At 44.2% G+C, this 18,485-nt stretch overlaps 1 protein-coding gene across 1 annotated transcript in view; it reads left to right on the top strand.

The window, feature by feature from the left end:
• Positions 1–1,157: 1,157 nt before the first annotated feature.
• Positions 1,158–18,485, top strand: part of micos10 (mitochondrial contact site and cristae organizing system subunit 10) — a 28,292-nt gene continuing 10,964 nt past the window's right edge. The window contains 1 exon segment of the mRNA NM_001171669.1: positions 1,158–1,251. Within this exon segment, the coding sequence (NP_001165140.1) occupies positions 1,188–1,251 (64 nt within the window). The 5' untranslated portion in view covers positions 1,158–1,187.

Below are 18,485 nucleotides of genomic sequence, written 5' to 3'. Positions count from 1 at the left end.
AAAAACCCCTTTAATAGTAACTAGTTCAAAGCCAAAACTGGAAGAGAGGGGCAGCACTTGGGAAGCGGAAGGGAGGCGTATAAGTCTGTTCAGCGACAGACTGGCCGTCAGTGTACCGGCAGGTAAGTTTCTTAGGAGCGCTCGGGGGTTGGAGGGTGTTGGGGGGCCTCTGCGGGGGGGGGGGTGGTGGTGGTGAATCCATTCGGGGTGCAGGGGCCCCTGAGGCAGAAGTCCTCAGTCTTGAGTCTGTTCATGATGGATTGGAGAGGGGTCGGTTTACACAGGGGTCGGTTTAGACAGGGGAAGGCCACAGAGCAGTGAGTTACTGAAGTCTAAACAAGATATGTGAGGGTGTGAATGGGAATTCTGTCTCTTGTGTGAGGAAGGGTCAAATGCGAGAAATGTTTTTGAGGTGAAAGTGACAGGATTCAGTGAGTGTTTGAATATGGGGATTGAATGAGAGGGTCAAATGTGACTCCTAGACTTACACACTCTGAACTCACAGAACTCGGGTTATATTATTATTTTCCACTCTAACCGTCATGTCAGGCAGGGAAGGTCGGAAGATGACCAGTTCAGTTTCGTCCATGTTGATTCTGAGGTAACGAGAGGACATGAATGCTGAAACTGCTGTGAGACCGTCGCTGACCCATTAGTTGTGTGAGGCCAATGTTATTTACAGGGAAAAAACATAAACTATATAACAGCCAGTGTTTTTTTCCAGAAAAGTAGGCAACCCTATTAGGAGCCCTAAGGCCCCTGCTGAGCTCCCATTACTTGCACCTCTGGTTCTGCTAAAATCCACCCCACACATATCCTCATCAATTTTCTACCTTATATTGAAAAACATTAATTTTATTAGCCATAAAATATTCTGCTACGGCCAGATATCTACTATTATATACAATAAAGAAAAGTTAGTAATCAGCGCAGCTTGCTGTTACCATGGCACCCAAGCCTGGCTGGTCACTGGGCAGACAGTGCGCTGAATAAAGTTTTCTAGTTTTGAAGTCCCAGCCCTGCCAAGGTCAAGATCACGTGTTAGAGCGCATGGGGCGGGGCCGGTAACCCTGGCGACAGAGACAGACAGGCCTAATCTCGCGAGATTCTAACTCTTATCTACTGCCGGGCCCTGACATATCGCGAGAGTTGGCTGAGACGTTCTACCTTCCGTCTTCTAGGTCAACATGTCGGAGAGTGAACTTGGCAGGAAGTGGGACCGGTGCCTGGCGGACTCAGCGGTGAAATTCGGTAATGTTAAACCGGGGGTTATTATGGGGTTGGGTAGGGGAGGGTTAGTTCTGTACTGTGTCCATGTTATACTCACAATATATACTCTGTATAGCGCTGTGTCCCCTATACTCACAATATATACTCTGTATAGCGCTGTGTCCCCTATACTCACAATATATACTCTGTATAGCGCTGTGTCCCTATACTCACAATATATACTCTGTATAGCGCTGTGTCCCTATACTCACAATATATACTCTGTATAGCGCTGTGTCCCTATACTCACAATATATACTCTGTATAGCGCTGTGTCCCCTATACTCACAATATATACTCTGTATAGCGCTGTGTCCCTATACTCACAATATATACTCTGTATAGCGCTGTGTCCCCTATACTCACAATATATACTCTGTATAGCACTGTGTCCCTATACTCACAATATATACTCTGTATAGCGCTGTGTCCCCTATACTCACAATATATACTCTGTATAGCGCTGTGTCCCCTATACTCACAATATATACTCTGTATACCACTGTGTCCCCTATACTCACAATATATACTCTGTATACCACTGTGTCCCCTATACTCACAATATATACTCTGTATACCACTGTGTCCCTATACTCACAATATATACTCTGTATAGCGCTGTGTCCCCTATACTCACAATATATACTCTGTATAGCGCTGTGTCCCCTATACTCACAATATATACTCTGTATAGCGCTGTCCCTATACTCACAATATATACTCTGTATAGCGCTGTGTCCCCTATACTCACAATATATACTCTGTATAGCGCTGTGTCCCCTATACTCACAATATATACTCTGTATAGCACTGTGTCCCTATACTCACAATATATACTCTGTATAGCACTGTGTCCCTATACTCACAATATATACTCTGTATAGCGCTGTGTCCCCTATACTCACAATATATACTCTGTATAGCGCTGTGTCCCCTATACTCACAATATATACTCTGTATACCACTGTGTCCCCTATACTCACAATATATACTCTGTATACCACTGTGTCCCTATACTCACAATATATACTCTGTATAGCGCTGTGTCCCCTATACTCACAATATATACTCTGTATAGCGCTGTGTCCCCTATACTCACAATATATACTCTGTATAGCGCTGTCCCTATACTCACAATATATACTCTGTATAGCGCTGTGTCCCTATACTCACAATATATACTCTGTATAGCGCTGTGTCCCCTATACTCACAATATATATCTGTATAGCGCTGTGGTCCCCTATACTCACAATATATTACTCTGTATAGCACTGTGTCCCCTATACTCACAATATATACTCTGTATAGCGCTGTGTCCCTATACTCACAATATATACTCTGTATAGCGCTGTGTCCCTATACTCACAATATATACTCTGTATAGCGCTGGTCCCTAACTCAATATTTAGCCTTCCTAACAATATATACTCTGTATAGCGCTGTGTCCCTATACTCACAATATATACTCTGTATAAGCGCTGTGTCCCCTATACTCACAATATATACTCTGTATAGCGCTGTGTCCCTATACTCACAATATATACTCTGTATAGCACTGTGTCCCCTATACTCACAATATATACTCTGTATAGCGCTGTGTCCCCTATACTCACAATATATACTCTGTATAGCACTGTGTCCCCTATACTCACAATATATACTCTGTATAGCGCTGTGTCCCCTATACTCACAATATATACTCTGTATAGCGCTGTGTCCCTATACTCACAATATATACTCTGTATAGCGCTGTGTCCTATACTCACAATATATACTCTGTATAGCGCTGTGTCCCCTATACTCACAATATATACTCTGTATAGCGCTGTGTCCCCTATACTCACATATATACTCTGTATAGCGCTGTGTCCCTATACTCACAATATATACTCTGTATAGCGCTGTGTCCCTATACTCACAATATATACTCTGTATAGCGCTGTCCCTATACTCACAAATATATACTCTGTATAGCGCTGTCCCTATACTCACAATATATACTCTGTATAGCCTGTGTGTCCCTATACTCACAATATATACTCTGTATAGCGCTGTGTCCCCTATACTCACAATATATACTCTGTATAGCGCTGTCCCTATACTCACAATATATACTCTGTATAGCGCTGTGTCCCTATACTCACAATATATACTCTGTATAGCACTGTGTCCCCTATACTCACAATATATACTCTGTATAGCGCTGTCCCTATACTCACAATATATACTCTGTATAGCACTGTGTCCCCTATACTCACAATATATACTCTGTATAGCACTGTGTCCCCTATACTCACAATATATACTCTGTATAGCGCTGTGTCCCCTATACTCACAATATATTCTCTGTATAGCGCTGTGTCCCCTATACTCACAATATATACTCTGTATAGCGCTGTGCCCCTATACTCACAATATATACTCTGTATAGCACTGTGCCCCCTATACCCAGATCTGTCTGTATATACCACTGTGCCCCTATACCCAGATCTGTCTGTATAGCACTGTGCCCCTATACCCAGATCTGTCTGTATAGCACTGTGCCCCTATACCCAGATCTGTCTGTATAGCACTGTGCCCCTATACCCAGATCTGTCTGTATAGCACTGTGCCCGTATACCCAGATCTGTCTGTATAGCACTGTGCCCGTATACCCAGATCTGTCTGTATATACCACTGTGCCCGTATACCCAGATCTGTCTGTATATACCACTGTGCCCGTATACCCAGATCTGTCTGTATATACCACTGTGCCCGTATACCCAGATCTGTCTGTATATACTACTGTGCCCGTATACCCAGATCTGTCTGTATAGCACTGTGCCCGTATACCCAGATCTGTCTGTATATACCACTGTGCCAGTATACCCAGATCTGTCTGTATAGCACTGTGCCCGTATACCCAGATCTGTCTGTATATACCACTGTGCCCGTATACCCAGATCTGTCTGTATATACCACTGTGCCCGTATACCCAGATCTGTCTGTATATACCACTGTGCCCGTATACCCAGATCTGTCTGTATATACCACTGTGCCAGTATACCCAGATCTGTCTGTATATACCACTGTGCCCGTATACCCAGATCTGTCTGTATATACCACTGTGCCCGTATACCCAGATCTGTCTGTATATACCACTGTGCCCGTATACCCAGATCTGTCTGTATATACCACTGTGCCCGTATACCCAGATCTGTCTGTATATACCACTGTGCCCGTATACCCAGATCTGTCTGTATATACCACTGTGCCAGTATACCCAGATCTGTCTGTATATACCACTGTGCCCGTATACCCAGATCTGTCTGTATATACCACTGTGCCCGTATACCCAGATCTGTCTGTATATACCACTGTGCCCGTATACCCAGATCTGTCTGTATATACCACTGTGCCCGTATACCCAGATCTGCCAGTGCTGCACAGTCCCGACTCTTAATTACCTCGTTAGGACTTTACAGCCATTAGGTGGTGTCCCTTGTTGACAATTGCAGAGTTTAATAAAATCTCTGAGCCCCAAAGCTTGGGCTGTTACTTGCCAACCGTGGTCTTTTGTAAGCAACTGAGTGAGGATGTGACAGTGATGCTGATTGGTGGATACAGGGCAGGGGAAGGCTATAAATAGATTGCCCCCCCCAAAATTTCCACTGTCCGTATCAGCACCAAGAATTGGCAGATAAGGGGGAGTGTGGGTGCCTGCCGGAAAGGCAAAGCCTCATATGGGTTCAAGGGGGGAGAGGTTTGGCCCTCAGGGGTCCCACCATGCCCAGGTCTTACCCAGATGTGTAAGTAGCAGTAACTGTAAAGGCACAGGATAAACCCCCTGGCAGTTCTGTGGGTAAAATGGGCAAGAGTATTAATGTTTGGCTATGGTGAAACTAAAGCCTGTGTTTGATTCCATGTGCAGTAATACTCAGTACAGGTATGGCTCCATTATCCGCAAACCCATTATCCAGAAAGTTCCAGATTAGGGAAAGGCCATCTCCCATAGACCCCATTATAAACAAATAATTCACATTTTTTAAAATGATTTCCTTCTTTTCTTTGTAATAATAAAAAAGTGCCTTGTACTTGATCCCAACTAAGATATAATTACCCCTTATTGGGGCAGAACAGCCCTATTGGGTTTATTTAATGGTTAAATGATTCCCTTTTCTCTGTAATAATAAAACAGTACCTGTACTTGATCCCAACTAAGATATAATTACCCCTTATTGGGGCAGAACAGCCCTATTGGGTTTATTTCATGGTTAAATGATTCCCTTTTCTCTGTAATAATAAAACAGTACCTGTACTTGATCCCAACTAAGATATAATTACCCCTTATTGGGGGCAGAACAGCCCTATTGGGTTTATTTAATGGTTAAATGATTCCCTTTTCTCTGTAATAATAAAACAGTACCTGTACTTGATCCCAACTAAGATATAATTACCCCTTATTGGGGGCAGAACAGCCCTATTGGGTTTTTCATGGTTAAATGATTCCCTTTTCTCTGTAATAATAAAACAGTACCTGTACTTGATCCCAACTAAGATATAATTACCCCTTATTGGGGGCAGAACAGCCCTATTGGGTTTATTTCATGGTTAAATGATTCCCTTTTCTCTGTAATAATAAAACAGTACCTGTACTTGATCCCAACTAAGATATAATTACCCCTTATTGGGGGCAGAATAGCCCTATTGGGTTTATTTCATGGTTAAATGATTCCCTTTTCTCTGTAATAATAAAACAGTACCTGTACTTGATCCCAACTAAGATATAATTACCCCTTATTGGGGCAGAACAGCCCTATTGGGTTTATTTAATGGTTAAATGATTCCCTTTTTCTCTGTAATAATAAAACAGTACCTGTACTTGATCCCAACTAAGATATAATTACCCCTTATTGGGGCAGAACAGCCCTATTGGGTTTATTTAATGGTTAAATGATTCCCTTTTCTCTGTAATAATAAAACAGTACCTGTACTTGATCCCAACTAAGATATAATTACCCCTTATTGGGGCAGAACAGCCCTATTGGGTTTATTTAATGGTTAAATGATTCCCTTTTCTCTGTAATAATAAAACAGTACCTGTACTTGATCCCAACTAAGATATAATTACCCCTTATTGGGGCAGAACAGCCCTATTGGGTTTATTTAATGGTTAAATGATTCCCTTTTTCTCTGTAATAATAAAACAGTACCTGTACTTGATCCCAACTAAGATATAATTACCCCTTATTGGGGCAGAACAGCCCTATTGGGTTTATTTAATGGTTAAATGATTCCCTTTTTCTCTGTAATAATAAAACAGTACCTGTACTTGATTCCAACTAAGATATAATTACCCCTTATTGGGGCAGAAATGATTATTATTGAAATGATTTTTAGAAAACTTAAGGTATGGAGATCCAAATTACGGAAACATCCCTTATCTGGAAAACCCCAGGTCCCAAGCATTCAGGATAACATGTACTTATATTTTCCTTCTCATCCCTATGTGGGCTGTATTTGAGCCATTTCTTTATGCATTTATAGAGGGAAATGGGGAGGCTCCTGTGTTTGGTGGTGAAGGGAGTTACATGTGATGTTGGCAGTGGAGAGAGATGCACAGAGGGGTGTATTGGTTAATAAGGGGGTGCATAGACATGTATTCTCACAAAAGTTCATCTTTACAGATGTCATGGGAAATCATGTTTGTTACAAAACCCATCAGTTAATAGAGCTTCTCCAGCAGAATCCTTCATTGTAATCTGTTTTTGCCATGGGGCTAGCCATATTCTTCATTTCCCAGGGTGCCACAGCCATGTGACCTGTGCTCTGATAAACTTCAGTATCACTTTACTGCTGCGCTGCAAGTTGGAGTAATATCTCCCCCCCAGCAGCCGATCAGCAGAACAATGTGAAGGGAGCAAGATAGCAGCTCCCAGTAGGTATCAGAATAGCACTCAATAGTAAGAAATCCAAGTCCGGCTTGGGACTCCTCCAGTTACATGGGAGTAGGAGAAACAATAGGTTAGCTGAAAGCAGTTCTAATGTGTAGCGCTGGCTGAAAGCTCAGACTCAGGCACACTTTACTGCTGCGCTGCAAGTTGGAGTGATATCCCCCCCCCCTCACCCCCAGCAGCCGATCAGCAGAACAATGGGAAGGGAGCAAGATAGCAGCTCCCAGTAGGTATCAGAATAGCACTCAATAGTAAGAAATCCAAGTCCGGCTTGGGACTCCTCCAGTTACATGGGAGTAGGAGAAACAATAGGTTAGCTGAAAGCAGGTCTAATGTGTAGCGCTGGCTGAAAGCTCAGACTCAGGCACAAGGCACTGAGATGGCGCCTACACACCAATATTACAGCTACAAATACATTTGTTGGTTGAAGAATAAAAGGTTAAATGGCAGAGGGAATTATTTGCTTTGTGACAGTGTCATTTAGAGATAAAATGTACCCCAGTCTTATAGTTGGTCAGTTCATAGCAAGTTTTTTTTGTTTTTGTTTTTTTGTCAGATTATGTGATTTTTTTTTTTTTAAAAAAAAAATTTGCCTTCCTATTCTCCCTCTCTCCAGCTTGTGGATCAGGCTGCTGTTATTTATCTCTCTATTCAAGCCCTGCTATGTACCTTCCATGCTCCCTTCCCAACCACCATTGCCCAGTTGCCGCGGTGTGTGGGCGCCAGGTTGCCGAGACATTAACAGATATTTCTGTCATAGTTCCAAACTCAGATCTGCAGAGCAAAAACATAAACTATTATAAATCACAAAAATGATACATAGGCCAATAGCAACTGAACCTCCCATGCAATAGTTTCCATCATAAAAGTGAATCTCTGTCAGGCTAGCCTTGTAACTGGGAAAAACACTGGTTAATCTTTTGTGGCTGGGAGAAAGATGGAGAGGCTGATGTATTGGATGGGAAATAAGATGAAGAGGCAGCTGGGTTGTATGGAAGGGAGATGGAGAGGCAGCTGGGTTGTATGGAAGGGAGATGGAGAGGCAGCTGGGTTGTATGGAAGGGAGATGGAGAGGCAGCTGGGTTGTATGGAAGGGAGATGGAGAGGCAGCTGGGTTGTATGGAAGGGAGATGGAGAGGCCAAGGGATCGGAGGGGAGGGAGGTGGAGAGGCCAAGGGATCGGAGGGCAGGGGAGGGACGTGGAGAGGCCAAGGGATTGGAGGGCAGGGGAGGGACACGGAGAGGCCAAGGGATTGGAGGGCAGGGGAGGGACACGGAGAGGCCAAGGGATTGGAGGGCAGGGGAGGGACACGGAGAGGCCAAGGGATCGGAGGGCAGGGGAGGGACACGGAGAGGCCAGTGAATTGGAGGGCAGGGGAGGGACATGGAGAGGCCAGTGAATTGGAGGGCAGGGGAGGGACATGGAGAGGCCAGTGAATTGGAGGGCAGGGGAGGGACATGGAGAGGCCAAGGGATCGGAGGTTAGGGGAGGGAGATCAATAGATGTGGTTATTGATGTATTGCTATTGCCTTAGACATTTGTGACATACATTTTTATTCCCATAGTTCCATTTTATATGGGTGATGCCTGTACATTGACTTCTTGGGGAGTGTATGGTTTAACTGGAGATAAAGCCAATGGCACAAGGGGCTTTCTAATTGCCCCCCACACCCAAGCCAGTGTGCTGCACCGTAGGGATCAGGATTTTGTATGTATATATATATATATATATATATATATATATATATAATCAATCCAAATGGTGTCCGCACTCGAAGGCTCAATATTCTGCGGGGTGCTAGCCAAAATTATGTCTGTATAGAAAATAATCATCTGTGGCCAGCACACCCTTCAATGTTTTATCAAAAAAAAATTTTTTTTATTGTAGATATATTGTTATATATCTACAATAAAAAAAATTTTGTTTATTATATTATATATATATCTCTGTCTCCTCTCCGTGACACGTCGGGGCCCCATTCCCTGTATGCTCAGCTGCGCCTCGGCCGGCTCAGGGGTCAGCGCTCCATGATTCCCCTCTCTGCGCTCAGTAACCGCGGGGAAGAGATCCGGACGGAACAGCTTTGTAGCCATTCCAGGCCTCGTTTATTTTCCAGCGTTTCATTAACTCGCATTCACTATTTTTGGAAATAAATAGTCATGAAAACCTCCGACTCTCGCCAGGTTTCAGACCGTCCTTTGTGCTCGGATTCCGGAAAAACAGCTGCACGGAATTTGACAAAATTGGCACCTTCTCACTCCAGAAAACTTTTCAACCTGCGCGCCCGGAGCTTGAAGTGGTCGGGAGATGTTTACAGTAGGGTTCAGGTTGTGACACCTTATAAAACTAAATCACTAATAATTCCTTCAGCTGCCTTTATGGGAATTGGCGCGCTCAGCGCACTTTTTTTTTTTTTTTTTGTTCCGTTTTCTAAGTAGATTTTTTTTTTTTTATTTGTTTAATTTTTATGTTTCCTGAGTTAAAGGTGCTCGGCTGGAGACGGTTTATTGCCCAACAGCCGCACGAGATGCGGGGCTTTAGCGCTCGCTCATTTGCTCTTTCAAGGGATATTGATCGTTGTCTTAGGTTGGCCTTTAATGGACACGGAAAGCCAATTTCTCAGTTCATTCTTTGCACTAACCTCTCCTTTATGGATAGCACCTCGGTTTAATCAGGAGGGTGATGTAAGTGCTCTCTCCTGCTCCCTAATGTCTAGGGGTGCACGAAACCCAGATTCAGTATGGGGTTCAGTTAGAGGCTTTTTTGGTCATTCGGCCAAATCCAAGTACCTGAATGAACCAAATCCAAACCGATTTTGTTTGGTGCAGAGGCCAATGGATTGGATGGGATGAAAGAGATGGAAAGGCTGATTGTATGGGAAGGAGAAGGAATGGGGCCAATAAACTGAATGGGCAGGGAAGGAGATTGAGGGGCCAATGGGGGGGGGGATTGAGATGGAGAGGCTGATGGATTGTAGGAGAGAGAGATGGAAAGAGGCCAATGGACCTAATGAAATGTAAGATAGTTGGGAGGCCGATGGATCAGATGGGAGGGAGATGAAGAGGCCGATGGATCAGATGGGAGGGAGATGTGGAGAGGCTGATGGATCAGATGGGAGGGAGATGTGGAGAGGCCGATGGATCAGATGGGAGGGAGATGAAGAGGCCGATGGATCAGATGGGAGGGAGATGTGGAGAGGCTGATGGATCAGATGGGAGGGAGATGTGGAGAGGCCGATGGATCAGATGGGAGGGAGATGTGGAGAGGCCGATGGATCAGATGGGAGGGAGATGTGGAGAGGCCGATGGATCAGATGGGAGGGAGATGTGGAGAGGCCGATGGATCAGATGGGAGGGAGATGTGGAGAGGCCGATGGATCAGATGGGAGGGAGATGTGGAGAGGCCGATGGATCAGATGGGAGGGAGATGTGGAGAGGCCGATGGATCAGATGGGAGGGAGATGTGGAGATGGGGGGGGGGGGGGAGGTTGAGATGGAGAGGCTGATGGATTGTAGGAGAGAGAGATGGAAAGAGGCCAGTGGACCTAATGAAATGGAAGATAGTTGGGAGGCCTATGGATCAGATGGGAGGGAGATGTGGAGAGGCTGATGGATCAGATGGGAGGGAGATGTGGAGAGGCCATGGATCAGATGGGAGGGAGATGTGGAGATGCTGATGGATTGGATGGGATGGAAGGGAGAGTTGGATGCTGATCGATGGGGTGGGAGGGAGATGGGGCAGTGGATGGGATGAGTTGGGAGGAAGAGTCAGAGGCCAAAGGATCAGATGGAGTGGGAGGGAGATTTCTACCTGTTTCCAGCCTGGTCAGTGATGGCCACATGAGCGGTGCCTGCGGTCGGGAATTACATGCATGCGCATAACTTACTGCTCCCTCAAACTCCCATGCCGTCACGCTCGTAGGGAGAGAACAGAATTGCCTATTTCTATGAGGAGGTGAGCAGCAACCTAGACTCTGGGATGGCAGTGAATATGATCTACTTGCTAAAGCATGTGATACAGTGTTGTGTAGATACTGCTTGAACAAATAATGACCTGAAACACAGTATTTATACATGGATAGAGAACTGGCTGAAGGATAGTGGGGGTAAATTGGACTTTTCCTAATTGGACCAGTGTTATTAGTAGAGTACCGCTGGGGTTTAGTAATAACTTGTTTATTAATGACCCAGAGGTGGGCACTGTAAGTAATCTTCCTATTTTTACGTACTTGGGTAGAAATAATATAAATGTGACTTACACACTACAAGGGAGGGTGTTGGGGGCCTTTTGATATTGAGGGAGTGGGGGGGGGATTGTGGATAACAGACTGTGCAATTCCATTTTGTCTCTTTATAGGCCCCTGGTAAGGCCTCCCCTTGACTATGCAGCGCAGGTTTGGGCCCTAGTCCTTAACAATGATCTCCACTTTGTGGCCCAATTGGTTAAAGATCTTCTCATATGATGATTTTTCAAAAAAAGCCAGTCTGACAGAATATGGTCGGTTTAGACTACAGAGAGCTGTAGTCTGGCAACATCTGTGGGTACCCATGCCTGCTTTTAATATTAACGGACAGAGCTTTTGTCTCTTGTTAGGAATCCGAACATGCTGGTTCAGATCCGGGGCCCCGTGGGCATTGCATGTGTGCGCTGGTTACAGTTTGCTTCCCCTTTAATCCCCCTCTCCCCAGTTAGAGACCAGACTGGGACTTGGGTCGGAATAGGAATAAATCTCTGGTGCAGCTGTTTGTGCGCTGGATCAGCAGTTCTGTTTGTGTTGCCCCGGGGGGGGGGGGTGCAGGTAATTAGTGGGAATTGTTTTGTTTAGACACAATGTTCCTGTTGGTTCCGCAGATAAACCATCTCCCATGAATATTTATATGGACTCCACTCACTTACACCACCCCTTGGCCGCAACCCTGGGTAACTATGGCTCCCCCACAGCTAAATCTGGGGGGGGAAAACATTCCCAGCAGGCCAAACGCTGATCCAAAAAGATCAAATTGCCACATTCTTTCTATTAGTCGGGGGGTATTTCCTGGGCCCATGCCTTTACTTCCTACTTTCTAGGACAGACGGCAATCTTGAATTGCTTTATGCCATTTAACCAATAGGCATGTTGCCATGGACAATGGTGCTTAAGACCAACCAAAAGGAGCGCTCGTTATCCAGAATGCTCGGGACCGAGGGTATTCCGGATAAGGGGTCTTTCCGTAATCTCCATACCTTAAGTCTACTAAAAAATCAATAACGCATTAATTAAACCCAATGGGATTGTTTTGCACCCAATAAGGGGTAATTATATCTTAGTTGGGATCAAGTACAGGTACTGTTTTATTATTACAGAGAAAAGGGAATCATTTAACCATTAAATAAACCCAATAAGGGGTAATTATATCTTAGTTGGGATCAAGTACAGGTACTGTTTTATTATTACAGAGAAAAGGGAATCATTTAACCATTAAATAAACCCAATAGGGCTGTTCTGCCCCCAATAAGGGGTAATTATATCTTAGTTGGGATCAAGTACAGGTACTGTTTTATTATTACAGAGAAAAGGGAATCATTTAACCATTAAATAAACCCAATAAGGGGTAATTATATCTTAGTTGGGATCAAGTACAGGTACTGTTTTATTATTACAGAGAAAAGGGAATCATTTAACCATGAAATAAACCCAATAGGGCTGTTCTGCCCCAAATAAGGGGTAATTATATCTTAGTTGGGATCAAGTACAGGTACTGTTTTATTATTACAGAGAAAAGGGAATCATTTAACCATGAAATAAACCCAATAGGGCTGTTCTGCCCCAATAAGGGGTAATTATATCTTAGTTGGGATCAAGTACAGGTACTGTTTTATTATTACAGAGAAAAGGGAATCATTTAACCATGAAATAAACCCAATAGGGCTGTTCTGCCCCAATAAGGGGTAATTATATCTTAGTTGGGATCAAGTACAGGTACTGTTTTATTATTACAGAGAAAAGGGAATCATTTAACCATTAAATAAACCCAATAGGGCTGTTCTGCCCCAATAAGGGGTAATTATATCTTAGTTGGGATCAAGTACAGGTACTGTTTTATTATTACAGAGAAAAGGGAATCATTTAACCATTAAATAAACCCAATAAGGGGTAATTATATCTTAGTTGGGATCAAGTACAGGTACTGTTTTATTATTACAGAGAAAAGGGAATCATTTAACCATGAAATAAACCCAATAGGGCTGTTCTGCCCCAATAAGGGGTAATTATATCTTAGTTGGGATCAAGTACAGGTACTGTTTTATTATTACAGAGAAAAGGGAATCATTTAACCATGAAATAAACCCAATAGGGCTGTTCTGCCCCAATAAGGGGTAATTATATCTTAGTTGGGATCAAGTACAGGTACTGTTTTATTATTACAGAGAAAAGGGAATCATTTAACCATGAAATAAACCCAATAGGGCTGTTCTGCCCCAATAAGGGGTAATTATATCTTAGTTGGGATCAAGTACAGGTACTGTTTTATTATTACAGAGAAAAGGGAATCATTTAACCATTAAATAAACCCAATAGGGCTGTTCTGCCCCAATAAGGGGTAATTATATCTTAGTTGGGATCAAGTACAGGTACTGTTTTATTATTACAGAGAAAAGGGAATCATTTAACCATTAAACCCAATAAGGGGTAATTATATCTTAGTTGGGATCAAGTACAGGTACTGTTTTATTATTACAGAGAAAAGGGAATCATTTAACCATGAAATAAACCCAATAGGGCTGGTCTGCTTTTTTATATATATATATAATCATATACAAGTGGGTGCTTCCATGCCCTGTCCTTCAGCGGGCACCAAGTAATATGGGGTGTAGGGGGCAGTTTGGTGGGGCTGCCAGGGATTTAACCCCGTTTTTCCTTTAATCTGATTTGCTACTCGGCTCCATTCTGCCGGCCAATAAGAGAACTCTGACTACTGGGCCGAGCTGCTGAAGGGTTAATGGCCCCCGGCCAGCGGGCCCCGCACACTTCCCTTGTACAGGAAGCACTCGGAGGTGAGATGAAACTTATTAAATGGAAAACTGGCTCTTGGCACAGAGCGGGCAGCTTGTCCCTGCATGCCAATGTGCTGCAGTATTGTGCTCCGCTGCTCGCACGCTTTTTTTCCATTTCCTAGAACACTAAAAGAAACCCTTTTTATTTTGGCTCGTTAAGTGTTTTGCCATAAGCTGCCACGGGGGGAACTGCTGGCACGGGGGGGGGGGGGGGGTTCTATATCTCGCCACCTGGGGGCCGGGAATGAGAAACGCATCGGGAAGTTTACTTTTAGTATTCCATATAATATTATTATTATTATTATTATTATTAACATTTATTTATAAAGCGCCAACATATCCCGCAGCGCTGTACAATAAGTGGGTTCCATACATTGGACATACAGACATACAGAGTAACATATAAAGTAATCAGTAACCAATACAAGAGGTGAAGAGAGCCCTGCCCAAAAGAGCTTACACTCTACAAGGAGTAACATATAAAGCAATCAGTAACCGATACAGGAGGGGAAGGGAGTCCTGCCCAAAAGAGCTTACACTCTACAGGGAGTAACATATGAAGCAATCTGTAACCGATACAGGAGGGGAAGGGAGCCCTGCCCAAAAGAGCTTACACTCTACAGGGAGTAACATATGAAGCAATCTGTAACCGATACAAGAGGGGAAGGGAGCCCTGCCCCAAAGAGCTTACACTCTACAAGGAGTAACATATAAAGCAATCAGTAACCGATACAAGAGGGGAAGGGAGCCCTGCCCAAAAGAGCTTACACTCTACAAGGAGTAACATATAAAGCAATCAGTAACCGATACAAGAGGTGAAGAGAGCCCTGCCCCAAAGAGCTTACACTCTACAAGGAGTAACATATAAAGCAATCAGTAACCGATACAGGAGGGGAAGGGAGCCCTGCCCCAAAGAGCTTACACTCTACAAGGAGTAACATATAAAGCAATCAGTAACCGATACAAGAGGGGAAGAGAGCCCTGCCCAAAAGAGCTTACACTCTACAAGGAGTAACATATAAAGCAATCAGTAACCGATACAGGAGGGGAAGGGAGCCCTGCCCAAAAGAGCTTACACTCTACAAGGAGTAACATATAAAGCAATCAGTAACCAATACAAGAGGTGAAGAGAGCCCTGCCCAAAAGAGCTTACACTCTGAAGGAGAAGTATTAAGATGCTGAGATTATTTGCAGTTGGTCTGTTTTTTAATTTCAGTCCTGAGGTTTTAAAGTGCTGTCTGGTTGCTAATGTTGGCAATGCTTGGCAACCCTGGCTGTTATTGCTTAAATGCCATCCAGGGCAACTATGGGGGGTGCAGGGGCACGACTGCTTGGGGGTCCGAGTAAACAATGTTTAGGAATACTGCAATAAACTCAGGGGTTTGGGTGGGGTAAGGGTTAGGGAGGTTGGGGCAAAAAGTGGCCTAAATGCCCAAGGGGTGTCACTATGCCTACATTTACTGATATTCCTATGGCACCTCAGTGAAAGAGCGCCATCTAGTGCACAAAAACACAACTGTTATCCCCCCCTCTGTAGGCAGTTTCCAGTAATGGGAGCAACGTGGCAGCACCCACTCATGGGTGGGAGGGAGGGGCACCACCCTCTTTTAACACCCTGAGCCCTTTCTTTTACTGGCTCCATTCTAATTGCCCCGGCCTGTCGCTGCTCCATCCAGCGGGCTGGGTAACCTTCCCCGGACCCTCGGAGTGTTTACAGAGAACTCTAAATACTCTGATTTGGGAGCGATTAACTTTAGGGGGAAAAAAAAAACTATTATTTAGAATTGTGGTTTGTGGAACATGTAATTAAATTAGCGTCTGTACTGCGTGTCCCTTCTCTGTATATTTGTATGGCTCTGGGGCAGGGGGGGGCTTTTATCCTGGGCTCCTGCACTATACTGGTGGGGCCACATAGTTGTGAAAAACATTTATATATATATATATATATATATATAATATATATATATATATATATAAATATTAATCACAATGCCACATAATAGCCTTTTGTCATTGCCCAATTGTTCTACACACTCTGGTTTGGCCACACACATCATACTGGCACCGGCATAAAGTAGGGTTTGGCTTCATGTCATTAGGGATGTGGTTAGTTTCAAGTGGCCAAAGGGAGGGCAGTAACGGACAAACCCCATAGGATAACTTATTGCCTGTACAAAGACATAAAATAATATAAACATGGCTATTCCCCTGTACTAAGCACAATTCAGCAGGAACAGCCCCCTAAGTTTGCTCATAGCCTGTACAGAGAGATACCATAAAACTATGGCACATAGGGATTCCCCTGTACTAAGCACAATTCAGCAGGAACAGCCCCCTAAGTTTGCTCATAGCCTGTACAGAGAGATACCATAAAACTATGGCACATAGGGATCCCCCTGTACTAAGCACAATTCAGCAGGAACAGCCCCCTAAGTTTGCTCATAGCCTGTACAGAGAGATACCATAAAACTATGGCACATAGGGATCCCCCTGTACTAAGCACAATTCAGCAGGAACAGCCCCCTAAGTTTGCTCATAGCCTGTACAGAGAGATACCATAAAACTATGGCACATAGGGATTCCCCTGTACTAAGCACAATTCAGCAGGAACAGCCCCCTAAGTTTGCCCATAGCCTGTACACAGAGATACCATAAAACTATGGCACATAGGGATTCCCCTGTACTAAGCACAATTCAGCAGGAACAGCCCCCTAAGTTTGCTCATAGCCTGTACAGAGAGATACCATAAAACTATGGCACATAGGGATCCCCCTGTACTAAGCACAATTCAGCAGGAATGGCCCCCTAAGTTTGATCATAGCATTTTTCAGTGCAATGGAATGGCCCAAATCCCCTCTGTGACTCTCCATGCTATATGAGATGTTACCCCTTTTTACAGGTCTGGAACCTTTTTCCCCCCTCCATAGAGTTACTGTATTATCTATCAGGGGGGCAATGGTTCCGGTGTTTCGGATGTGCGTAGTAAGACTAACATTTCTGTAATTGTTGTTTAGTTAACATGTTCCTAATCGGTGCATGGGTAAATATAATGTGGGATCACAGAGAACTGGCGGATTGAAGTCAGGAGCTTTGCTCCCTAATTTGTTAATCCCTAAAACCCCCGGGAAAGTATGAACAATGGCCGCGCCGCGCTGGAATTCCGCCCTCATTATGTTCTCTCACAGGGGCTCAGTCACTTTTCCACATCATTACTCCCCGACAACTCCCAGCCGCCCACACTTTCCCTGTCCCACTAATTCCTTCTCTCGCTCGAGGAACAGGCGTTTGCTGGTTTAATTGCCCGGACTCTCTGCAATTACTTAACATCACAGCGGCCAGCCTGGGGGCGCAGGCTCATTATCGGGGGCTCTTTATGGGATCATCTAATAGAATTCGTTATAAGGGTGGCATTAACTGGAGCTGCCATATTGCTTGGTAGCTGTACAAACTGCAATACTATATGTCTCCACTAGAGGCACTGCTCATGAATGAATGGGTTTCCTATCGGTGCCTGGTTCTGCCGACCCCTCGGGCTCTTCTAATAAAGCGGTCCACTTGCGGTCACTGCTGAGTAATACTTTCTTGAACCCGATTAGCCCCTCTTCCCGGCAAGGGCGTCTCCGGCACGGGATTCTGGGAGCTTGGCAGCCCCTGTGTTTTTCTAGCTCTGCGACTCCTGTGTTCTTTCCAGCAAAGCAGAACCGGATCTCTCCATCTCCAAACAACCCCCCCCCCAGATCATGAGATGTTTGGGGAGATAACGTGGCTCTGCCATTCCGACTCCTACCTGCTTGCACCTGGCACTCAGTGAGGGGCACCATGCCCTTTCCACTCTGCTCTCATATAAACAACACCCCCCCCTCCCCCCATTTGATTTAGGGCTTCCTTTTTGACAATGCAAACAAGCCGCCCTCCCCCTTCTAAAACTTATTCTTTTAAAGTGTGTAAATATCTTTGGGATAGTGTGTTATCTGGAAAACCCCTTATCCATTCCAGATAAGAGATCTCCATAACTTATATTTGCTGGAAATCATTTTATACATTGAATAGGATTGTTTTGCCCCCAGTATGGATTCATGCAGCTCAGTTACCACCCAAGAACAAGGAGCTGTTTTATTATTACAGAGAAAAAAGATTCCGTTTATAATACAGGTAAGGGATCCATTATCCAGAAACCATTTATCTAAAAATTTACAGGAAGGCCATCTCCCATAGACTCTATTATAAGCAAATAATTAACATTTT

This window comes from Xenopus tropicalis, chromosome 7, assembly GCF_000004195.4.
Source record: "Xenopus tropicalis strain Nigerian chromosome 7, UCB_Xtro_10.0, whole genome shotgun sequence".
Classification (NCBI taxonomy): Eukaryota; Metazoa; Chordata; class Amphibia; order Anura; family Pipidae; genus Xenopus; species Xenopus tropicalis.
Note: the sequence above shows the minus strand (reverse complement) of the source record. Positions and strands in the feature narration are given on the sequence as shown.